This window comes from Trachurus japonicus, chromosome 9 (assembly GCF_045865225.1).
Source record: "Trachurus japonicus isolate A0001 chromosome 9, Traja_1.0".
Classification (NCBI taxonomy): domain Eukaryota; kingdom Metazoa; phylum Chordata; class Actinopteri; order Carangiformes; family Carangidae; genus Trachurus; species Trachurus japonicus.
Window position 1 is genome coordinate 27764513 of NC_140915.1, and position 18612 is coordinate 27783124.

The following is an 18612-nucleotide window of genomic DNA, read 5'->3' on the forward strand; positions in this document are numbered from 1 at the left end:
TGATGCAGCACAGAAAAGCACGGGGAGTTTGTGAGAGACATGTGCATAAAGAGGGAGACACCATCTCCCGCACTCTTTTTGTTGTTTTGGTTTTTCATTACCTCATTCATCTTTGTTTTCATACACACACATATGCAAACTCACTGTATGCATACATGCACAAACCCAGTTGCACCCACTCACCCACACACACACACACACACACACACATGCACAACTACTTTGGAACAAGTGCATAAGTGCATATCACAAGCAAACATTTACAACATGATAAAAATTCAAACTGCGTGGACTTTTATTGGGCAGCATTTTTATCAGATGCTACTTGTGTTTCCCCCTGGGTCTGCTCTGCTGGTGTCTCATCATCTGCAGAATGGTCCTGTGGCCCTGAACTGCAGCAGCAAACAAAATAGGCTTTCTGGAGTTCTTCTACCATCGTTTTCTCTCCGTCATCCAGCTCTGCATCCTCCTGCATCTCCCACCTGGGAAGCAAAGACAGCAAAGAGAGTGGGTGGAGGGTTTCAAATAGAACATCAGCTCTTTTAATGTGAACAAGCATTTGTGACCTAGTCTTAAATGAAAACATACATCCAGCAGTTGCTAGAAGGAAACCTATGTGTTTACACTCACAGCACAAGTTATGCTGGTCTCAGGTTGTATAGAAATACAGAATCAGCAAACCAACAAAACACTGTTTATGTTTGTGTGGCCACACCTCCACAGAAAAAAAAAGAGAAGACCCCACAGCATGCAGCTCAGCTTGGTTTCAACAAAGAGTGAGGAGTAACCTGTTGTCCAAAATACATTCTCTTTCACACACTTGTCAGACAGAAACTCTTCAAGGCTCTATAAGCCACACTTTCACTCTAAAAGTTCTCATATGGGAGAATTCTTCTCTTTCTTCCTTCACGCTGTGTGGGTCAGTTTCACAGCAGTCTCTGCTGCTGTGATACTCTATCAGACTTAAAGAGAAAAAATAAAAATAAAAGGGAATAGCTGATTTTGGCTCTCTGTCTCTGTGTCTGTCTCTTGCCCTTTGTTACTGAGGCTAAAGGAACTGCAGAACCATCCCTGTATGGGTGACTACATTTTATGCAGGACATTGTTACTTGTTGCTTTGTTTAATCGCTTCTACAGTATGTCTCTCCATTATATTTTTCAATTCTTCAAGCTATAGAGTGGATGGAGGGCTTCAATATGAAGACATCAAGGGGAGTCACGTTGTAATTCACTCTCAGTATTTCAGTGGAATCCCTTGACGAGTGACTGTGGTCAATCAAATCCATATGGAGAGCTGGGTGAAGGCTGTCTTTGAGCTGCCGCATCACACTCCCTCCAAAGGAGAATTATGTCTGTCTGACTGCAAATGATTGCATTTTCATTGCAATCTCTGCGTCTCCTTTTATCCTGCCCTCCCTCCCTTCCAATTCCTCACTGTAGCTTCAAATATCTACCATATAGTTGTGCTTTGTGCATGAGTGTGAGGCGTATGTGAGTGGGTGTGTGTGTGTGTGTGTGTGAGCAGAAAGATGGGGTAAAACACCAAATATATCACGCATGCGTTTCATGCATACTAAGAAGCAGGCCTCTCATTGCAGAGCACTTTGGTGAAGTTTCAGCCTCTGTCATAGAGTATATGCAGACAAATCAGACTTCTTCTTTCTCTGCTTCCCCAGCACTGTCAGTGTAGTAATTATCATCTGTAAGGGGAAGATCTGTTTATGTAAATAGTGAACAGCTTAGACAAGGAGGTTTCTTCTCATGTGAGTGCATTCTCGCTCCATATGCAACTTTGGTGACTTTTCTTTTCCAGACTACTTTTTGCATCTTTCTGAATCTCAATCTTTGTATTTGTCAAAGAATGAGTATTCTCTAAAGGAAAGACAGAACAAAGGGGGGGAGCGGATAAGCTGTTTCTGAAAAGTGCAGATGGCTACTGGATAGAAATACATTTCCCTGTATTATTTTTTCTGTGTCATAAAATTAAAATCAGTTCCACTAAATAAACACTATGGGACACAAATACCACTCACACAAACAAAACAATACAAATGTCACACAAGGAGCAAAACAAGAACAGAGAGGGAGAGAGGGAGAACTGAAAGCTGGAGGAATGGTGGCCAATAAAGGAGCGAGCAAGACAGGAAGCAAGACAGGAAGGTGCGCTAAAGGTTTTTCAATGTTTAATTTTCAAATAGGATTAAGCAGAATGACATTTAGCTGAAGGTTACAGGCTCAGCATTGTCTTAGCTGATATTGATATGCAGGAGGCGCCCTGCTTGTCACCGGGACAAACACTGTTGATGAATGAGAAGCCTTTCCCCAGGAAGGTGTTAAGTGCAAATTTGAAATGAGAGAGAGGTAGAGGTAGTGAGAGAGAGAGAGAGAGAGAGAGAGAGAGAGAGAGAGAGAGAGAGAGAGAGAGAGAGAGCGCACAGACAGAGATTGAATTACCACGATAGTTGCCATGTACGCTGTCACTAGATAATGTTGCCAAAAGTGTAAATTGTTCCGTAAAGTGTAGGTTGCATATTTGTTGAGATTGGTTGATCTTGTGCTGAAAATGAGCCAAAAAATACACAAGGTGCTTTGCTGTGTGTATCTGATTTCAACAACTACAACACAACAGTGCCTCTTAGAAATGCATAAGTAGGCTAAAGTTGACAATAACTTCACTGTATCCTCATTTCGGCAAGTTTTCCCCCGGAATTTACATCTTAATAAGGGGAGTCTTACCCTTTAATTCTTATGGGCTCTGCTCATTTCTCATGCATTAATACTGGAGCTGCTGACTTGGCTCTTCCTCTGAATACAGAATAGGACACACATATTAAGACTCATATATTTACAGGATTGATGCCACGGGAGATTGTCTCAGAGTGAGATGAAAAGGCTGGCTCAGATGTATTTCAATGTGAACATCAATGTAAGCTGTCCTAATCATGGGACTATGCAGGCACAAGACAGACAGCATCTATCGTGATTTTCAGCTGATAATAAGTAGTGATGTTCAACAAATTAAGAGCATAAGCCTCGCTCAGAGATCATCCGGCAATCAACTTACTTACTAAATCTTGCTCCAGAGGCAGCACGGATCAAACTTTGATGTTTGACTGAGTGACTGAATATAACAAAAGGATGTAAAGTGATAGTGAAAAAAATCTACATCAACATCAAGAGGAGGGGGAGCTGAACAACAAAATAAAACTGGCAGGGGCACAAGTATAGACTGTGCCAAACAAAGTGAGTGAGCAGAAAGACAAAGTGCTGGAAAGATCACAAGAGGCAGAGAGACAGTGGCCAGTGGTTTCCTCTGCAGCTGTCAGCAGGCTGAGTGGTTTCTCTCAGAGTGTTGGGTGTTTGTGCTGCGCTGGGTGCCCTGCCCGCTCTGCCACTGGGACCGCTGTTTGTTTAAAAGGCTTGCCTGTCAAACAGCGAGCGCCACCGGCAGCCAGACACTCAGCTAAATGACTCTGACAGCAGCCCTAATCAGAGGCTTCGCACATTGCCGCAGGGCCTGGAGGATCCATCATAACCCAAGCCTAAATATTTAAAGTGCTAAACTTTCCAAAGGTCAGGCCTTTCCATGCATGCCAGGGCGACATGTGTCAGAGAAGAAGGGAAAGAGGGACTGAACAAGACAGAGCACTAGAAAGAGAGAGACTGTGGTTAAATGCTCTCTATCATTTCCACCCTTGTGAGAACCACTTTCAGTTTTACACCTTTGGAATCAGGTTACTTGTAGTGAACAGACATCATTTTGAGTGGTCGTCTTGTCTTCACACATCTCATTTGAGGCTAGAACCCGGGATTAGAATGAAAGATGAGTTAAGAAAAGACTTTTATGTAAAGCAATTCACATCACAAAGTTGGGCTGCAGCTGACAAGACTGTCCCTTGCTAAGCGAGACACTCAGATCCACCCTAGGCCTCGGAAAAGGAAAGAAAAGAAAAGAAGAGAAAAAACAATTTGAAAAGAAAAAAAGAAAAACTAAGACAGAGAGTGAGCAGCTTGCACAGTGGAAGCTGGACTGAGATGGATGAGCCTCACAGCTTCCTGACCAGAATAGGTTTTAGAAATTCAAGCAGCAACTTTTTATTTGCTGATGTCACAGTTCAGAGTTTAAGGCTCGGTGTTTGAAGGTGTTGTGAAAAGTTGAGGTTAAGTGGATGAACGCAGTCAGTGGAAGAATAGCCATACAAGTATGTGGATAATGTTTGAGGAAGCCATGTTGCAGTCCATAGTCTCTAATTTCAAGCTCTTGCACTTGGCTTTCAGTTGTGTAGTTTCACAGACAACACAGCAGCGTGCAGGTGTCTGGGAAGCAGAGTGCATGGGAATAAATCATCACAGGAAAGAACACAGAGTACTTCTAAGAGGTGACAGAAAGTGTTTGGGGTTTTCGCTCAAGACCTGTCAGTAGTTGTAAGTAAAGCACATTAGGTGTTCAGCAAACAAAGTCACAGCCCGTGTTACACATCTGTCCAAACTTTATCTAAAGCTACTGTGTTCCTTGAAGTAAAGCCATGAAAAAGAGGAAAGAAAAAACAACAATGATATTAGTTGGGATGGATATTGTACATTAAAATCTAGTTCAGTCGGGATAACTGACAAGTTCACAATACAGGACAGGGGGGTGGTCATCCTTTCGATTCAATTACCATTGAGAAGCAAACATCCAATTCAATTTAGATATGTGCCTGTGCCAGGCCATGAGCCAGAGGGAGATCGTAACTGACAGCCATTGGACAGCCGGCTGGATTTGAATATTGACGAGACAGAGACTTGACAGAAAGGATTATGCTCTACCTTCTGACTTGCTAGCTGCTACACTGATCCATTCTATTGTCAGATCAACTCAGTGTCAGGTCTACAGTATGTCCACGTGGCACGGTGATGCCACTCAGTATTAGACACTACCTGAGATCCATCTCAATCCAAACTGATGTCCACTCAAGAGCTACAAGACACACACTGAATCAACAAGGACAAAAATATGCAATATCAAAGCAAATCTGTTTCAAAGTAAACATGAGCTGGTAGCTTTATTCTGCAGCTGCTTTGTTCGATATCAAAATGCATGCACCATGATATTAAAATACTTGAGAGGTTGGACAGAATTGAGTTTGTAAATTCTGACTTTAACCCCTCTGCTTTTTCCTATTTAAAACTACTATTGCGTTGTTATCTTCTGATGGCATTTTGACTTTGTGCATCAAAAGTTACAATAACTGTCTTGATGTATCACAGAGGACTGAAGCTCCACTGGCATATGCTACAGCCCGTTCATCTTCAAATTTTAGAACGTGTGAGTGTCGATGCTTATGTTTTTGTGTGTGCAAGCATGCGGGTCAAAACCACAGTCTCCTCAGTGTTAAACCCACCCTGTCTCCCACCCAGCACACACCCTCCCATCTCAAGGGCTGCCGAGAGCAGGCGTGTCACAGAGCGCCTGATCAAAGGGCCTTGGACAGATCTGTGAAGGCCCTTTGAAAGGACATCCACAGTTACACAAGTTGACACGTTTGTTCGTGCTTTGGCACAGACACACACCCAGGCTCAGGGGCATAAACACACATTCACCGGAGCACGAACACGGCACACGAACGCAAAACCCACAAAAACACCATGGTTTTCAACTTCAAATCAAAGCAACAAAGTTCAGTACATCAGAGGGCACAGAAGGCCTTTGCCATAAATGCATTACAAACACAGATGCATATACAGACACGCACTCCCTAATGCTAATACCAGGAGGAGTCTGATGATGACTAAAGGTGTTGAGGTTCATTTCAAATGAAAGGAGCGAATCCACTGGTGTATAGAGACTAATGTGACAGATCAAATGACTAATGTAATTACATAAACTACAAGGCACATTATGGCTGACAACAAGGAACAGTTCAGCATTTAGGACACAAACTAGTTTGTTCTCCCAAAAAGATAAATGAGAAGACCAATATCAATCTGTCCATATAACTAAGAAAGTGAGATGTAATATGATAATTAGTGAAATGCAGAGGTTCAGGTATGTTAATATGGTTACTATCTGGTGTTCAGGCAGAGTACTGAGTGCTCAATATACAAACACAGTGCTTATGTACATGTATGTTTCTGTCAGACATGAATGAGAGGCACGACCGGAAACATGGCTGAAATGCTTTCTGTAAAGACACACTGTAAGCCCCTCCAAGGAAGGGAATAATATGAATATTTCCCAAGTATTGCATAAAACCAATAGACCATTTTAGAGGTTACAGGTAATTGTAAACAGGAATACAGAGAAAGTGTTATTTCTGTGTGAGCTGCTTTGTTGCCTACACAATCCAGAGAAGTTTAATTGTGTAGTGTTGTTGGTTGGGATGATAATGTTGGAGGGGGTGGGGAGGATGTACAGTATAGAAATGGTGTTACAATTATATTTGTTTTGCCAAAGATCTCTTTTCTGGGGTTGTTTGTGCATTACTGTGTCTGTGTTTTGCTTTTTGAGCAGGACACCATTTTATTATTTTGCAGAATATGACTATGTATTCACATCCACATCATGTGACCACATATTTCAAATCCCTCTCCATGGCTGTTTCGAGCTCCTCACTATTCTCTCCAGTCATCCAGGGGAAAGTTTGTGTAAATTTGCAGTGGCTTAATTACTGAATAATTTAGACCATGCTCCAAATTAATGTAGACATTTCCATATTAATGTGTTTGCCTACCGATTCCACATTTATTTGTACTGCGGACAGGAGGGTAGCAATTATCACAGCATATCATAGCAGTTGTGCCGGTATTTCAGACATCATTAGGCTGCTTGTCCACCACAGTGTGACTGTGAGTACTAGTCTATTGGATACTGTTTGGTACATTCCTCAGATAGGCTTGCTATGCTCCTGCTATCGAGTCTTGCTCTGGGAGAAAAGGGTGAGGGGCCTTGTTTGTGTTTGACAAGGTGAGGTCCAATTTAGAATCCTTGCTGTGTGTGAATGTATTATTACATGCAGTAAAATAAGGACAACAGCAAATAACCAAACACCTGCCAAGTCTTGCACAGCCATTGCCTTCTGGTCAGTGCAGTGCACTAAGCTGACTGCTCCACACAGACACCGAGTTCTGCACATGTCCCGGGAGGTTGACAGCTCTCTGCTCCTCTTTTCTAGCCCCCTCAACCTCAATTTTCCCCACCTCAATTCACCTTTCTCTTCTCCCTCTTGACTGTTTGGCACTTGTTAGGCAGCTTGGTTGTGCAGGCTGGCACCTTTCACTGAAACAGCACCCAAGAGGAGGTTGTGACATGGAGAAGTATGAGCATGTGTATGTGTTCATGTGTGTGACCCCTCTCACTTGAGTTCCTGTAAATCATTAAAGTAAGGTAAGTAAGAGTGTCTCAAACTCTCACCACATGGTGCCCAACAATTATTTACAAAAGACACTAAAAAGCGTTTGTGAGTAAATCCCAGCTTTGTTTACCATCCTCAGCATGCATGTTGCATTCCTGATGTTTCACTGATTTTTTTTGACAGGAACAAAATCATACCCTTGGATACTGATATGTGACAGCCTACTCTTATCTACTCCATATGTCTCATGACCACCCTCCTCCTTCCATCACCTTCCTGTTGTACATTACTGCAGTAACAAGGGGAGGCTAAAGTAGATGGGCAGTCAGTAAGTCAGTCATTCAGCCTGGCAGGCAGGTAGGCAGGTACCTGCTAACAGCTCCAGTGTGCCTGCAGGTTTCTGGAATCAAAACCATTTGCAGAGGTATTCTGTCTTTCCTCATAAGCCAAAGAAAGACAGGGACAAGGTAGGAAAGAGAGATGGGGAGGGAGAGAAATAGATAAGTAAGCAGACAGAAGATATAAAAATGAGGAGTGAGATGGAAGGACTCTTATTTTGAAAGATAAACACTTGATGAAATGCACACATTTGGCGTAATGACAAACACAGCATCATCCACAAGCTAAAAGCTACTTGATGAGACAAAAGCTCAGTCTAAGCCCCAATAAGTCCTGTACCGAACATTATGACTGTGTCCTCTGCATCACATGTCAGCACCTGGATCTTTTTGGACTGTCTTAGCCCACGCTGTTTCACTGATTGCTCCTCAGCATCCGATAATGGCTCCAGTCTATAGGGGATGTCTCCACTCCTTCCTTAATCAGTCCATTAAAGCAGAAGTAAGCGGAATGTTTGTGTTAATATAAGTCTTAAATAGTTATATCTTCTGACAGCAATCACTTATATAGAGCGTTTGGTCTGAAACACGGGTCTGTCAGTCACTCTGCTCTGCTGTAAGCCGAGGAGAAAACTTTCCTTGTATCCTACAACCTTTATCCAATGAGGAGAGACAACGGCATAAAGGGGCAGTCCTCTCTGTGTGTGCAGCCAAGGGATGCGCATGAATGTGGTGACGTAGGGACGAGAGCAGGGACTGCTAACTCTATCCACTGACAGGAAGCGACCGGATCGCTTACTTCTGCTTTAAGTTCTGTGAATGAAAATTATCTAAAAGTTTGGTTGTTAACCTGTGAGATTTTCTGTTTCCTAACAATGGAACAGCATTGTGCTAGTGTCCTGTTGTGGTCCACCAATACCCTACAATATTCTTCTCCATCTCCTGCTTTCTCCTACAGTGCACCACCATCCACGGATCAGTTGTCTCCAATCCAAGCTCACCTGTTGCCTTCAGCCCTCCCCTGCGATCCACACATACCCTTACACCCTCCCTTCCCAGCAGACGATCAGAAGGTCTCCAACTTCCTTTAGAGAATAATCATTAAAGCTTCCTATTAAACATCATCTCCTGCTGTGTCTTGTGATTTGGGTCTACTCCTTTAAACCTTGTCACCAAATACATAAAATATTACGCATGAATTAATGAACAAAGATGATTCAGATAAACAGTCAGTAGCTTTGGATTTTGCCCTCCTCACACACACACACAAGCACAAACACTGAGAACAAGCATTCACTCACGCAATCTCCCCACTGAACAGCATACAGAGGGGAGAAAAAAAAGATGTTCGTTGTGATTTCACCTCAGTGTGCTACCAGGAAATAGCCTATTACTTATTCAGTACTTTCTCTTTGTCATCTATGCATATATAAACTGTGAAATCTACTAAGGAGCGCTGGGGGTTGAGAAACTGCGACTTGCTCTCAGACAAAGGCCTCGCTCTCAGACATTGATCTGGCAAAACTTCTATTCAAACCCAGCTATATATCATTTCCATAGCCACTATGAATAAATTGCATATTTCAGCATGTTCTACTTTTTTTTTATGGATCATGTAGTGGCTTCGTTGGATAAGTTGCAAGTGTGGTTGATTTCATGGTGAGTGACTGAACTGAAGAATAAGCAGATATGTTGCAATGAAATCTGAACTGGGGCACTGGCAAAAACAAAACAAAACAAAACAAAAAAACAAGGCTAATAAAGACAACACAGTACAACAGCAACTGCATTGTGGCCATTAAACTAATTGCTATGACAATTTTAAATTCCACACTTAATTAAAGTTGATCAGCAACAGTTTTGGCGCACAGTGTTTACACTTACTGCTCCAGTGCATCGAATCAAACTGTTTACATGTTCACTGTCTGACCAGCGACAGGCATTTGTTTTCTGCCCTCAGTGGTTTACTAACCTGTGCTTCTCAAACACTGATGCTGAGCAACAACCCTGTCACTGCAGAAAAAACAAGCAGGTGCAATTTCACTGCATTTTTTATGCCGAGATAAATCCTTTTATGGAGTGATAAACCCTTTTGACACATGGTTACGAATTTGGCTTGATACCTCCTCGCATTTAAACAACTGTTAAATGGAACTAACATGCAGTGAAAAACAAACTAATTTACCCCTAACATTTCAGATACTCACTGGAGCAGAAACAGCAGCAACTTTCTCAGAAGGCACCCACACATTACATTAGGCTAACTGCCATAATTTCAGATATTGGTGGAATCCCATAAGTGGATCCTCTCGCCACAGAACAAGTTAATCATTGCAGCACTTTCACTTACTTTGCTTTCAGTAAAAAAAAAGTGTCTGATCCCAGCAAATACAATACAGTGGAGATATTAAGGACACCAACTGACACCAGTTAATGTTTCAATACTCACTGAAGGCCACACTGTAAATACACCTATGTTTAGGCTCCATTCATAATGACATTATTAGCAGTGGGCTCCCACAGTTTTGCTGGGCCTGCAATGAACTGATTAGTCCATGCAGACATTTATCTCACCTTTCTATGTTGTGTGTGTATTAATCTTTGGTTGGGGGTGCTCTATTATAGTGTATCAGATCAGGGCCTTGTTCTCTTACCATTTCAAACACTTCATTTTCCACCATGCTAATGGCAGTTTTAGGGGGTTAAGGAGATAAATAAATCCTTGCTGTCACCTCATTTAAAATCAAATGCCACTTAATTATAGCTGTATGTGTTTTCAAACACTTTGCATAATTTATTGTTCTGCTCCATCCTAATCTCCAGATCCTTATCGCTTGTGCTCTATTTTACCCTCTCTGTCCTTATAATAAAATTATAATGCTCCCTCTCTCGGTTTTTCTTTCTTTTTCTTGCTGCCAACAGCAGTGTGCAAGAGATAAGGAAGGCGATGAAAAGACGTTTTTAAGTTGTGCCTCACCTTGTAGGGATTTGATGCTGTAAAGGTCTATTGTCAACTCAGGAGAGCATACATGCACACACTCACACACATGCACACAGCCCTCTGGCAGTGTTGCATTTCTTACAACCAAAATACAAACATCGTCAAATTGTATGAAAAGAGTGGGGTAACACCATCATTCATATTTTGGTTTCAGGCACAAAAAAACAACTTAACATGCCAACTGGATTTTTTAACCTTTATACATGTGATGTCAAGACATTTTCCTGCTTTTCATTCACTGGCCCTCACTTTCATTTCTTCATAGCACTGCTGTGCCAGAGACAAGTAAGGACATTATAGTGACATTAATGTACTTGTGCGGTGTAGGTCATAAAGGCAGGTGGGGGCACTAATATGCTACTTTACTGGCTGAGGCTGCCATCATCAACACTAAATGTCAGATCACATCAGTCATTTTCTCTCTTTTGAGACTAAATGGTGAAAGCTGGTCTCCCGTGACCTTGCCCACAACTCAGTGGTTCTTCCCTGCAAGATTAAATTAGTGGGCAGTACGACAGTGACAGAACTTTAAAAGGGGGCTTTAATTAAAGCTAAAGCCAAATTTGAATTGAATTTTGAATACAGAGCAGATTCATGTTATTCACCAAAGACATGAATAGAGTGACTGAAGTGAAATGGTAAGATAGTGCACTCACTTTACATCTCACATTATGTTCAAAAATTCACCATGCCTATAAATTGACAGTGTACAGGGTACAGTTGCTGAAATGTGTGGCACACTACCTGAGAAGACCAATTTAAAATATTCAGTGATTCATGAGGATGTTTATCATTCAAGAAGTAAAGTGCTAGAAGCAACACCTATAATTTTTCACAAAATACTGATTGAGAAGGTGAGGAAATCTCCAACTGTTACTGTTTTGAAAGCAGAACACATTGGAGTGCTGAAGTGGCAATTCATGTTATTGTTCCTTTGAGCAAAAACCACAAAACTATGGTGGCCGTGAGAGCCCAATTCACTGTAGCTTCAGAAAAAAACATGCAAAGAGACAAAACGCAAGCACATGTTTGTCCATCTGACAACCACATGTGCTGCAAATACTCACAAAGCAAATAAACACAGAAACATTCTGCATATATTCACAATGCAACTCACAACACACAGCAACACTTAGCTGCTGTATATTGAGTTCTTATGGCCACCAGACAGACCAAACAGGAAAAGTTCCTTTCTGTGTCACCTTCGGCAGATAAATGCCTTTGGTACAAGCAGGTGAAGAATCTTTGGGTGATGGATCCACACACACACACACACACACACACATGGATAGACAAATGGTGTGTTATACCTTAATTCATGAGCCTCAGTCAGTTTGAACTGGGACAAGATGGTTTGTGCATACCTAACAACAGACAACAGACAACAGATAACAGACAACCTCCCACCAGAAGCTCCCTCCATCAACTCTTGTTAACATTTCCATGTTTCCCACATTCTGCGTTATTAACTGTTTTCTTGTCTGTAACAACATCTATTGCACGTCTGCCCATCCTGGGTGAGGGATCCCTCCTCTGTTGCTCACCCTGAGGTTTCTCCAATTTTTCCCTATGGAGTTTTTCCTCAGTCGATGTGAGGGTTTAAGGGCAGAAGATGTTGTTATGATGCCATGTAAAGCCCTTTGAGACAAACTGATTGTAAAAACAGGCTATACAAATAAAACTGCCTTGCCTTGCCTTGCCTCTCTGTTTCACAAACTCTGAAGCAGCAGCTGTTGCAGCGTTACCATGACTAGTTAATGGATGGGAGGAGCATGCAGTTGTGCATCCTCTCTATGGGCCCTCCATCCTGGGCCAGTCGATGGACCAGACAGGCTGGGGCTTAGTATATCACATAGATCCCATGGCTGGACAGCACAGCAGACAGATACGAGTCAATAGCAGGGTGCTGCTTTTGAATATTCACCCTAGTGTTCAGTGGTACGCTGCATATTAAGTGGCCAGAGGAAAGCAGAGCTCTGTTATTAATGGAGGTTTTGTAAGGATTCCTAGAATGACAAAAAGAGGAAGCCGCAGGTAAAGGGTATATGTGTGTTGGTGGTGGGTGAGAGATGGGGTTGTGTTCTCTTGATTGAGTGACTTAACAGCTGGGTCACTTAACCAACACAATCAATGTCATCTAATTCACTCTGGGTTCACACTACAAAAGTCACTGCAAATTACCTAATATTGTATAGTATAAACTTCAGATGGACACTGCAGTATATAATTACAATAAAGTAGATTGCATAGCCTCAGAAAACCATCAATCATATACAGTACAGCTGTTCCAAACATATTCCCTATAGAGAAGCATAAAGATATTGCTATCGAGCTTTCGAAATGTCAGGGCAATGGAAACCCAGGCATTGTGCAATTACATAATGATTATTGCAAAAGTTTCTCCTCCTCACTCAGTGTGGCTGTAATATGCAGTGGATGGCCATGGGGGTTCATTAGTGAGAACAGGCTGCTGTTGAAAAGCTTCAGTTTCACCTCTGATCCTGGCTAATGTGATTTGGACCTGAGATTGGTAGTGGGGAGATTAGATGCTAGCTCACCTCAGGGTGGGAACCAGAGAAGGAGACATACATCAATGCTGTTTGCTTTCAAACTCAAACGTCTTCTTACCTATAATTTGCTCTGAAGCATCTGCAAAAAAAAAAAAGTGCATTGGTAGTCTAATTTATTTTCCTGTGGTGGAGCTGAGCAGGTACTTGCAAATCCACACTGTTACATTCAGGAGTGTATGATTTGGGCATTCATAACAAATCAGTCGGGTGGTGAGTAGAACAGGAGAGCCAAGAATCAGTTACGAATGACAACTGTGGTAGCATTCTCCTCTTATTACCTATACCCCCATGGCCCGCACTGCCAGTCACAATGTCAGGATACTCCTTCTTTCATTTCCTTTTCATTAAGCCACTGCTATCTCTGTCACTTCTTAGCCTCCACACTTACAGCCCCTCCACCTTCGTCCATATACTCCTCGTGCCCCCTCCACCTCCTCCATTATGTCTCTAACTCTTTCCTTTCCCTCATTCCTCTCTCCCCCTCTCATTAGGTCATAGTTGTGGTGATTTGTCAGAGTGGCTGTGTTGATTAATAGGCTGGCGGAGCCCCTATATTTGGGGGCTGTCAGCGGGGCTCCAGAGTGCCAGGGCCACCCCGCTGAGCTCCCTCACCACCCAGGTGGCCCTATTTGAGCTAAATGAGCTGTGAAGGGTCCCGGCTATGCCCGCCTGCCCCACACTAAGACGTTACGCACAAACACACGCACAGGCATAGACACAGAAAGGCACAAACACATGCGGGCATACATAGACAGATAGACACACACACACACACACACACACACACACACACATACACATCTGAGATGCAAGCACACATGCAGGCACGCTCATGTACTCAACACCCTGGCTCTCACTGCCACGCACCCCTGCGTTCCCACATGATTTGTCACACTCCATCAATAGACAATAAGTTACTGCCACTCTAGCCTGTCAATGGGCCCTGTCTTCAGCAGACCCTTCTACGCTGTCTCCTCGCCTGCAGGGGCGGGTGAGGAAGGGTGGAACAGGGACAAAGTGGTGAGCATCTAGTAGGTGAGTCTCAGGAAGGAGAGGAATAAAAAGAGAGTGAAAGAGAAACAGCACATGTGCATGCAATAGAAAGAAAGTAAAGACAGGTTGAAGAGAGAGAGAAGATCGGAGAAATTAGACAAATTGCTTTGCAATGCATCCCACCTCCCAGTGGAGGGCTTACAGAGCTTGTCCTGATGCACAGACAAGTAGCCAGGTTCAAGGAAATGGGTGCCTCTGCCTGAGAGTGAGTGTTTATGTGTGTGTGGATTAACATGGTTCAGCTGCTCCAAGCCAATTGCCTGGCCTTGGAGTCAGAGGTGGGTTGTGTGCATGAATGCGTGTGAATGTGAACGTCCCTCTTTGCAAGATTATTTTTGTTCCCCTCAAACTGGGAAGGGGGGAGACCTTGGCGAATGAGATCATCCTGACATGTTTGCACGCACGTGCACACTCCCACAAATGCACAAGACCGACGAGCACACACGCCCCCTCAATGATTCAATCTGATGATGGGTATTGGAGGGGAAACTGGAGTCTGTGAAGGTCAGAAAAGTCTGAACAGTAACATCCACCACTGCAGGCTACTGCCACTGTCTCCACTCCTACACTGTCATTACTGCTGGCCAGCTAGCTCTCATTATCAACTTACTTCATCAAATACACTTCATTATCAGCTTGTCCTTAACAGACAGATGGGATGAACCCTCCAGCAAATGACAGAGTAACTGGTATAAAGTGATCCCTTTTAAAGACTATTCAATGAATGGGTCATAACACATATAGTCCTCTGCTATTAGTTTATCTGTGATTTATACTTGATTGGACATCTGGAGGAAGAAAAAAGTGGTATGTTTCTTCAGAAAATACTGTTTAATGGTACCAATGGCTATGCATTATAATTACATCTGAAGTGATTATAGTCATTATGAAGTCGTTATTTCTGAGGCTGTTGAACATATGAAAGGCGGATGGATACACTGGCTGAATAGACAGCTGTTACTGAAGATGTAAGTAACAGACAGCCCTATCACGCTGGCAATATGGACGACCATGAAATTAAGACTCAACGTATAGTAATTACAATGACAATGAGCTTTGTTCAATGTGTCAAGTATCAATCTAACACTTGCCAGGCAGCTTTCATATCATAGCTAATAGGCAGTTGGCGGGCCAGGCCGTTGCCAACCAGTGAACCAAACTATTCATAAGCTGGCCCTTGTCATTGTGCTTAGCAGTTGACGTAACAGTAACACACACATCAGCTACATGTGCCCCCATGCAAATGAGTGCATTAGAGCAGACCTCGGAGAGCGGAGCGTGGCCAATAAATCCAGCCGGGGTGAGAAATGTAGCCTTTACCATGCGTGTCCAACCCCATCTATTTAACCTAATTACACACACCATACCAGGTAATAAAAGTCTGCATGCCATCAATTCTGACATCTCATCCAAGGCGCTGCAAGGAATGTCTATTAGGATCTATAAATCCTCAGGACAGTGATCTTCTGTAGGTGTAAAGTGTGTGAAAAGGTGTCTCTGGGAGCGGCTGTGTGAGAGAGGTAAGTCAGAATGACTGACACAAACATGCACATGTGTAGCTACACATGTGCATGTTTGATTGTTTGTACATCTGCTGCATACAACTAAATGAACACCTTCAACTGTAAGAAGCTGAGTTGTATGTCGGCTTCAAGATTGTAGAAGGTGAGACAAAAAGGGACGAACCCATCGCTGGAGTTCAACCATCCCTGTTCCCTAATCCAGAGTGAAAAGACAAAACAACAAGTAGCTGATTCAGACATCAGTAAAGCATGAGAGCAATCCTAGTTTTGGCTGGCTAGTGTTCCCAGGTGTTTCATGTCGCTCGCTGACAGGCCTGTCTATCACACCTGAGGCCAGGCGGAACGTGGCTGCAGGTACTTTCACTTTCCAACGTCACGCCTTGCGATTGGTTAAAGAAAACAGCACAGACTTGCTGAATGGCCACATCCAGTGTTTTAGCCAAGGGTAAATGGAGTTAAATAGATGTGTTCACAGTAGCTTCATTCACACTCTCTTCTTCTCTTTGTCTTCAGCACACCTGAGCTACACCTGACCCCCTACCCCCGTCGCACCACCATGCCCGTGGATGTGGATTCATGGAAGAGCGGATGAGGTGGTAAGGTGAATGAAAGCAGAAAAAGAAGGATAAGGGGAGTGAAAGACAAATAGCTGAGAGGTGATGAGTCTTTTTGCTGGAAGAAAATGCTGTGAACCATTACAACATTTCACCTCTCTGGTTAATTATGTGGATCGGTCCTGTTAGACTAGCAGACTTAGATACTGCATTTTACATAACTGAGTTTACCGACTATAGGGTGAGCAGGAGATTATTACAATTACCGTGCACTGACAGTGACGCCAAGTACTTAAATTCACACAGTAGTAGTCACAGTAATTTGTTCTTATGGTGGTATAAGATATTCAGTTTTACAAAACACTGAAATTCAGGACTTTAGCGTTTATCTAACCAACAAGGGAAATTGATTCATATTATTTAATATCACAAGCATCAATGAAGAATCAGATCACGAGAAACACAACTTGTACAAGCCTGTTTCTATCTCTCTGTGTGTCTCTCTGTCTCTCTTCTTTTGATGGCATATCACCCATCGAGTCTGCATTTCCACCCCCCACCCCCCACCCCACAAGGAAGGAAAAAAAAAATATAAAAGGATCACCACACCTGGATTTCCACTCCAGGATGTCATCCATGGAATTCAGCAGAAAAGCTAATCCATCAAACTCTGTAAAAAAGAACAGTGTGGGTGTGTGTATTTTCTATTAAAAAGGATTACTCCATTACCAAAACACACCCGGTTTGAAAAGCCAACTCAGAATATATAGTTTGGTAAATTGATTTATGACTGATTTATCTCACGTAAGCCTAAGACAGTGTTGGGTTTTGGATAAGCACAAGCTTTGTGTCACAAACAATTACTGTTTCATATAGCTGGCTAAGAAAAGATAGTGAATTCGCAACAGCTGGTGTCACAACATCAGACCGTTGTGGCCCCTGTCACAGTAGAAAACACTAAATGGTTGGGATTGACAGAGGAGTTTGGCAGGGGGAGGGACTCCTGTCTCATTGCAGTACTTATTTTGAAAAAGGAAAACCCTGAGCTAGTCACACATACAAACGCAAAACACATTTGCACAAACACAAAGATTCAAAAACAGAGACACTCTCTCACACATATGCAGTATTATTCATGAACATACACACACAGTGGTGGTTAAATGGTGATTTGCTGTTGGTTTATGAAGATTATGCTCTTCTTCATTGTCACATGTTTCCTGCATTGTGCTGCGACTCTCTGCACAGCTCCTGGCTTCAAAGCTACTCCAGTGCAATTGTTGTCTCAGTCACCTATTATAAACAACGCGTTTTTAGAGAAAAGGCTGTAATTGTGCAAAAGTGTGGCAGAAATGGCTTTGTAACATTACTGTATGCCTTTCTTCAATGCAACCCATACACAGGACCCTGAAAGCTCTCGCCAATTGAAGTTCTGCTTTCATCCAGCATAAAAGCTATGTTTGCAATTGAGCTTTGGAGCTATACCTTTCCTCGCCTTTACCCCCACTCTCCCCTCCTTGTTTCATATGAGTGCACAACCACAATGGCTTGAGTAATGGGTCCAAAATGCCTTTTCCCTGAACAAAATCACTGTTTTTGTGGGTCATGCAGAGGTAACTTTGAGAGACCTGAGCAACTTGAACAGACTACTGCTAATAGTAATTCTTCTATCCTCGCTCTTCTAATAGTGAAATCATTCAGCAGTACTTCATAGGCCCCTTCATTTAGACTAGCTCAATGCAATATACACATGAGAGAGAAAAATAAAGAGAAAAGAGAGAGAAACACAGGAGGGGGGAGAAAGAGGAACACAGGTCAACCACAGAGCTTTTTCCTTGTTTTAAAATGTCAACATCAAAGAGAAGCTGCTCTCCATCGGTGGGGGCGTGCTGGTGGGCTGTGGATGTTTTCCTGCTGCAGAATGGATTGGGGTCCAAAGCCAAACCAGGAGCAATGGTCACTGGGTGGTTATGGCCTCACATCTTATATGAACTGCAGTCACATGCTTTTAATGCCCAGCGACTGGCCTTGTTTGCTGCATTATACTGTAGCTATAGGATGTACAATGACAGACAAAAGTTTTGATTAAAAGTTCCTGTCTCAGCTTAATATTCTTTAATTTGGCTTGTAAATGACAACTGTCTTATTATAACTCTGTGAATTAGACTGCTTTTCTGCAAATGGACCCAAGACACTGCTTTCTGATCAGACCTCACAAGATCTCACCCACTCCTGACGT

The 18612-nt window shown here is 42.7% G+C and overlaps 1 protein-coding gene across 2 annotated transcripts in view; it reads right to left on the bottom strand.

Moving 5' to 3' along the window:
• Nucleotides 1–271: 271 nt before the first annotated feature.
• The window catches only part of kiaa0825 (KIAA0825 ortholog), a 117318-nt gene continuing 98977 nt past the window's right edge, over nt 272–18612 (bottom strand). For both annotated transcript variants that reach the window (XM_085787085.1, XM_085787084.1), the window contains one exon: nt 272–482. In XM_085787085.1, the coding sequence (XP_085643211.1) occupies nt 296–482 (187 nt within the window). In that variant the 3' untranslated portion in view covers nt 272–295. The remainder of the gene's footprint in view (nt 483–18612) is intronic.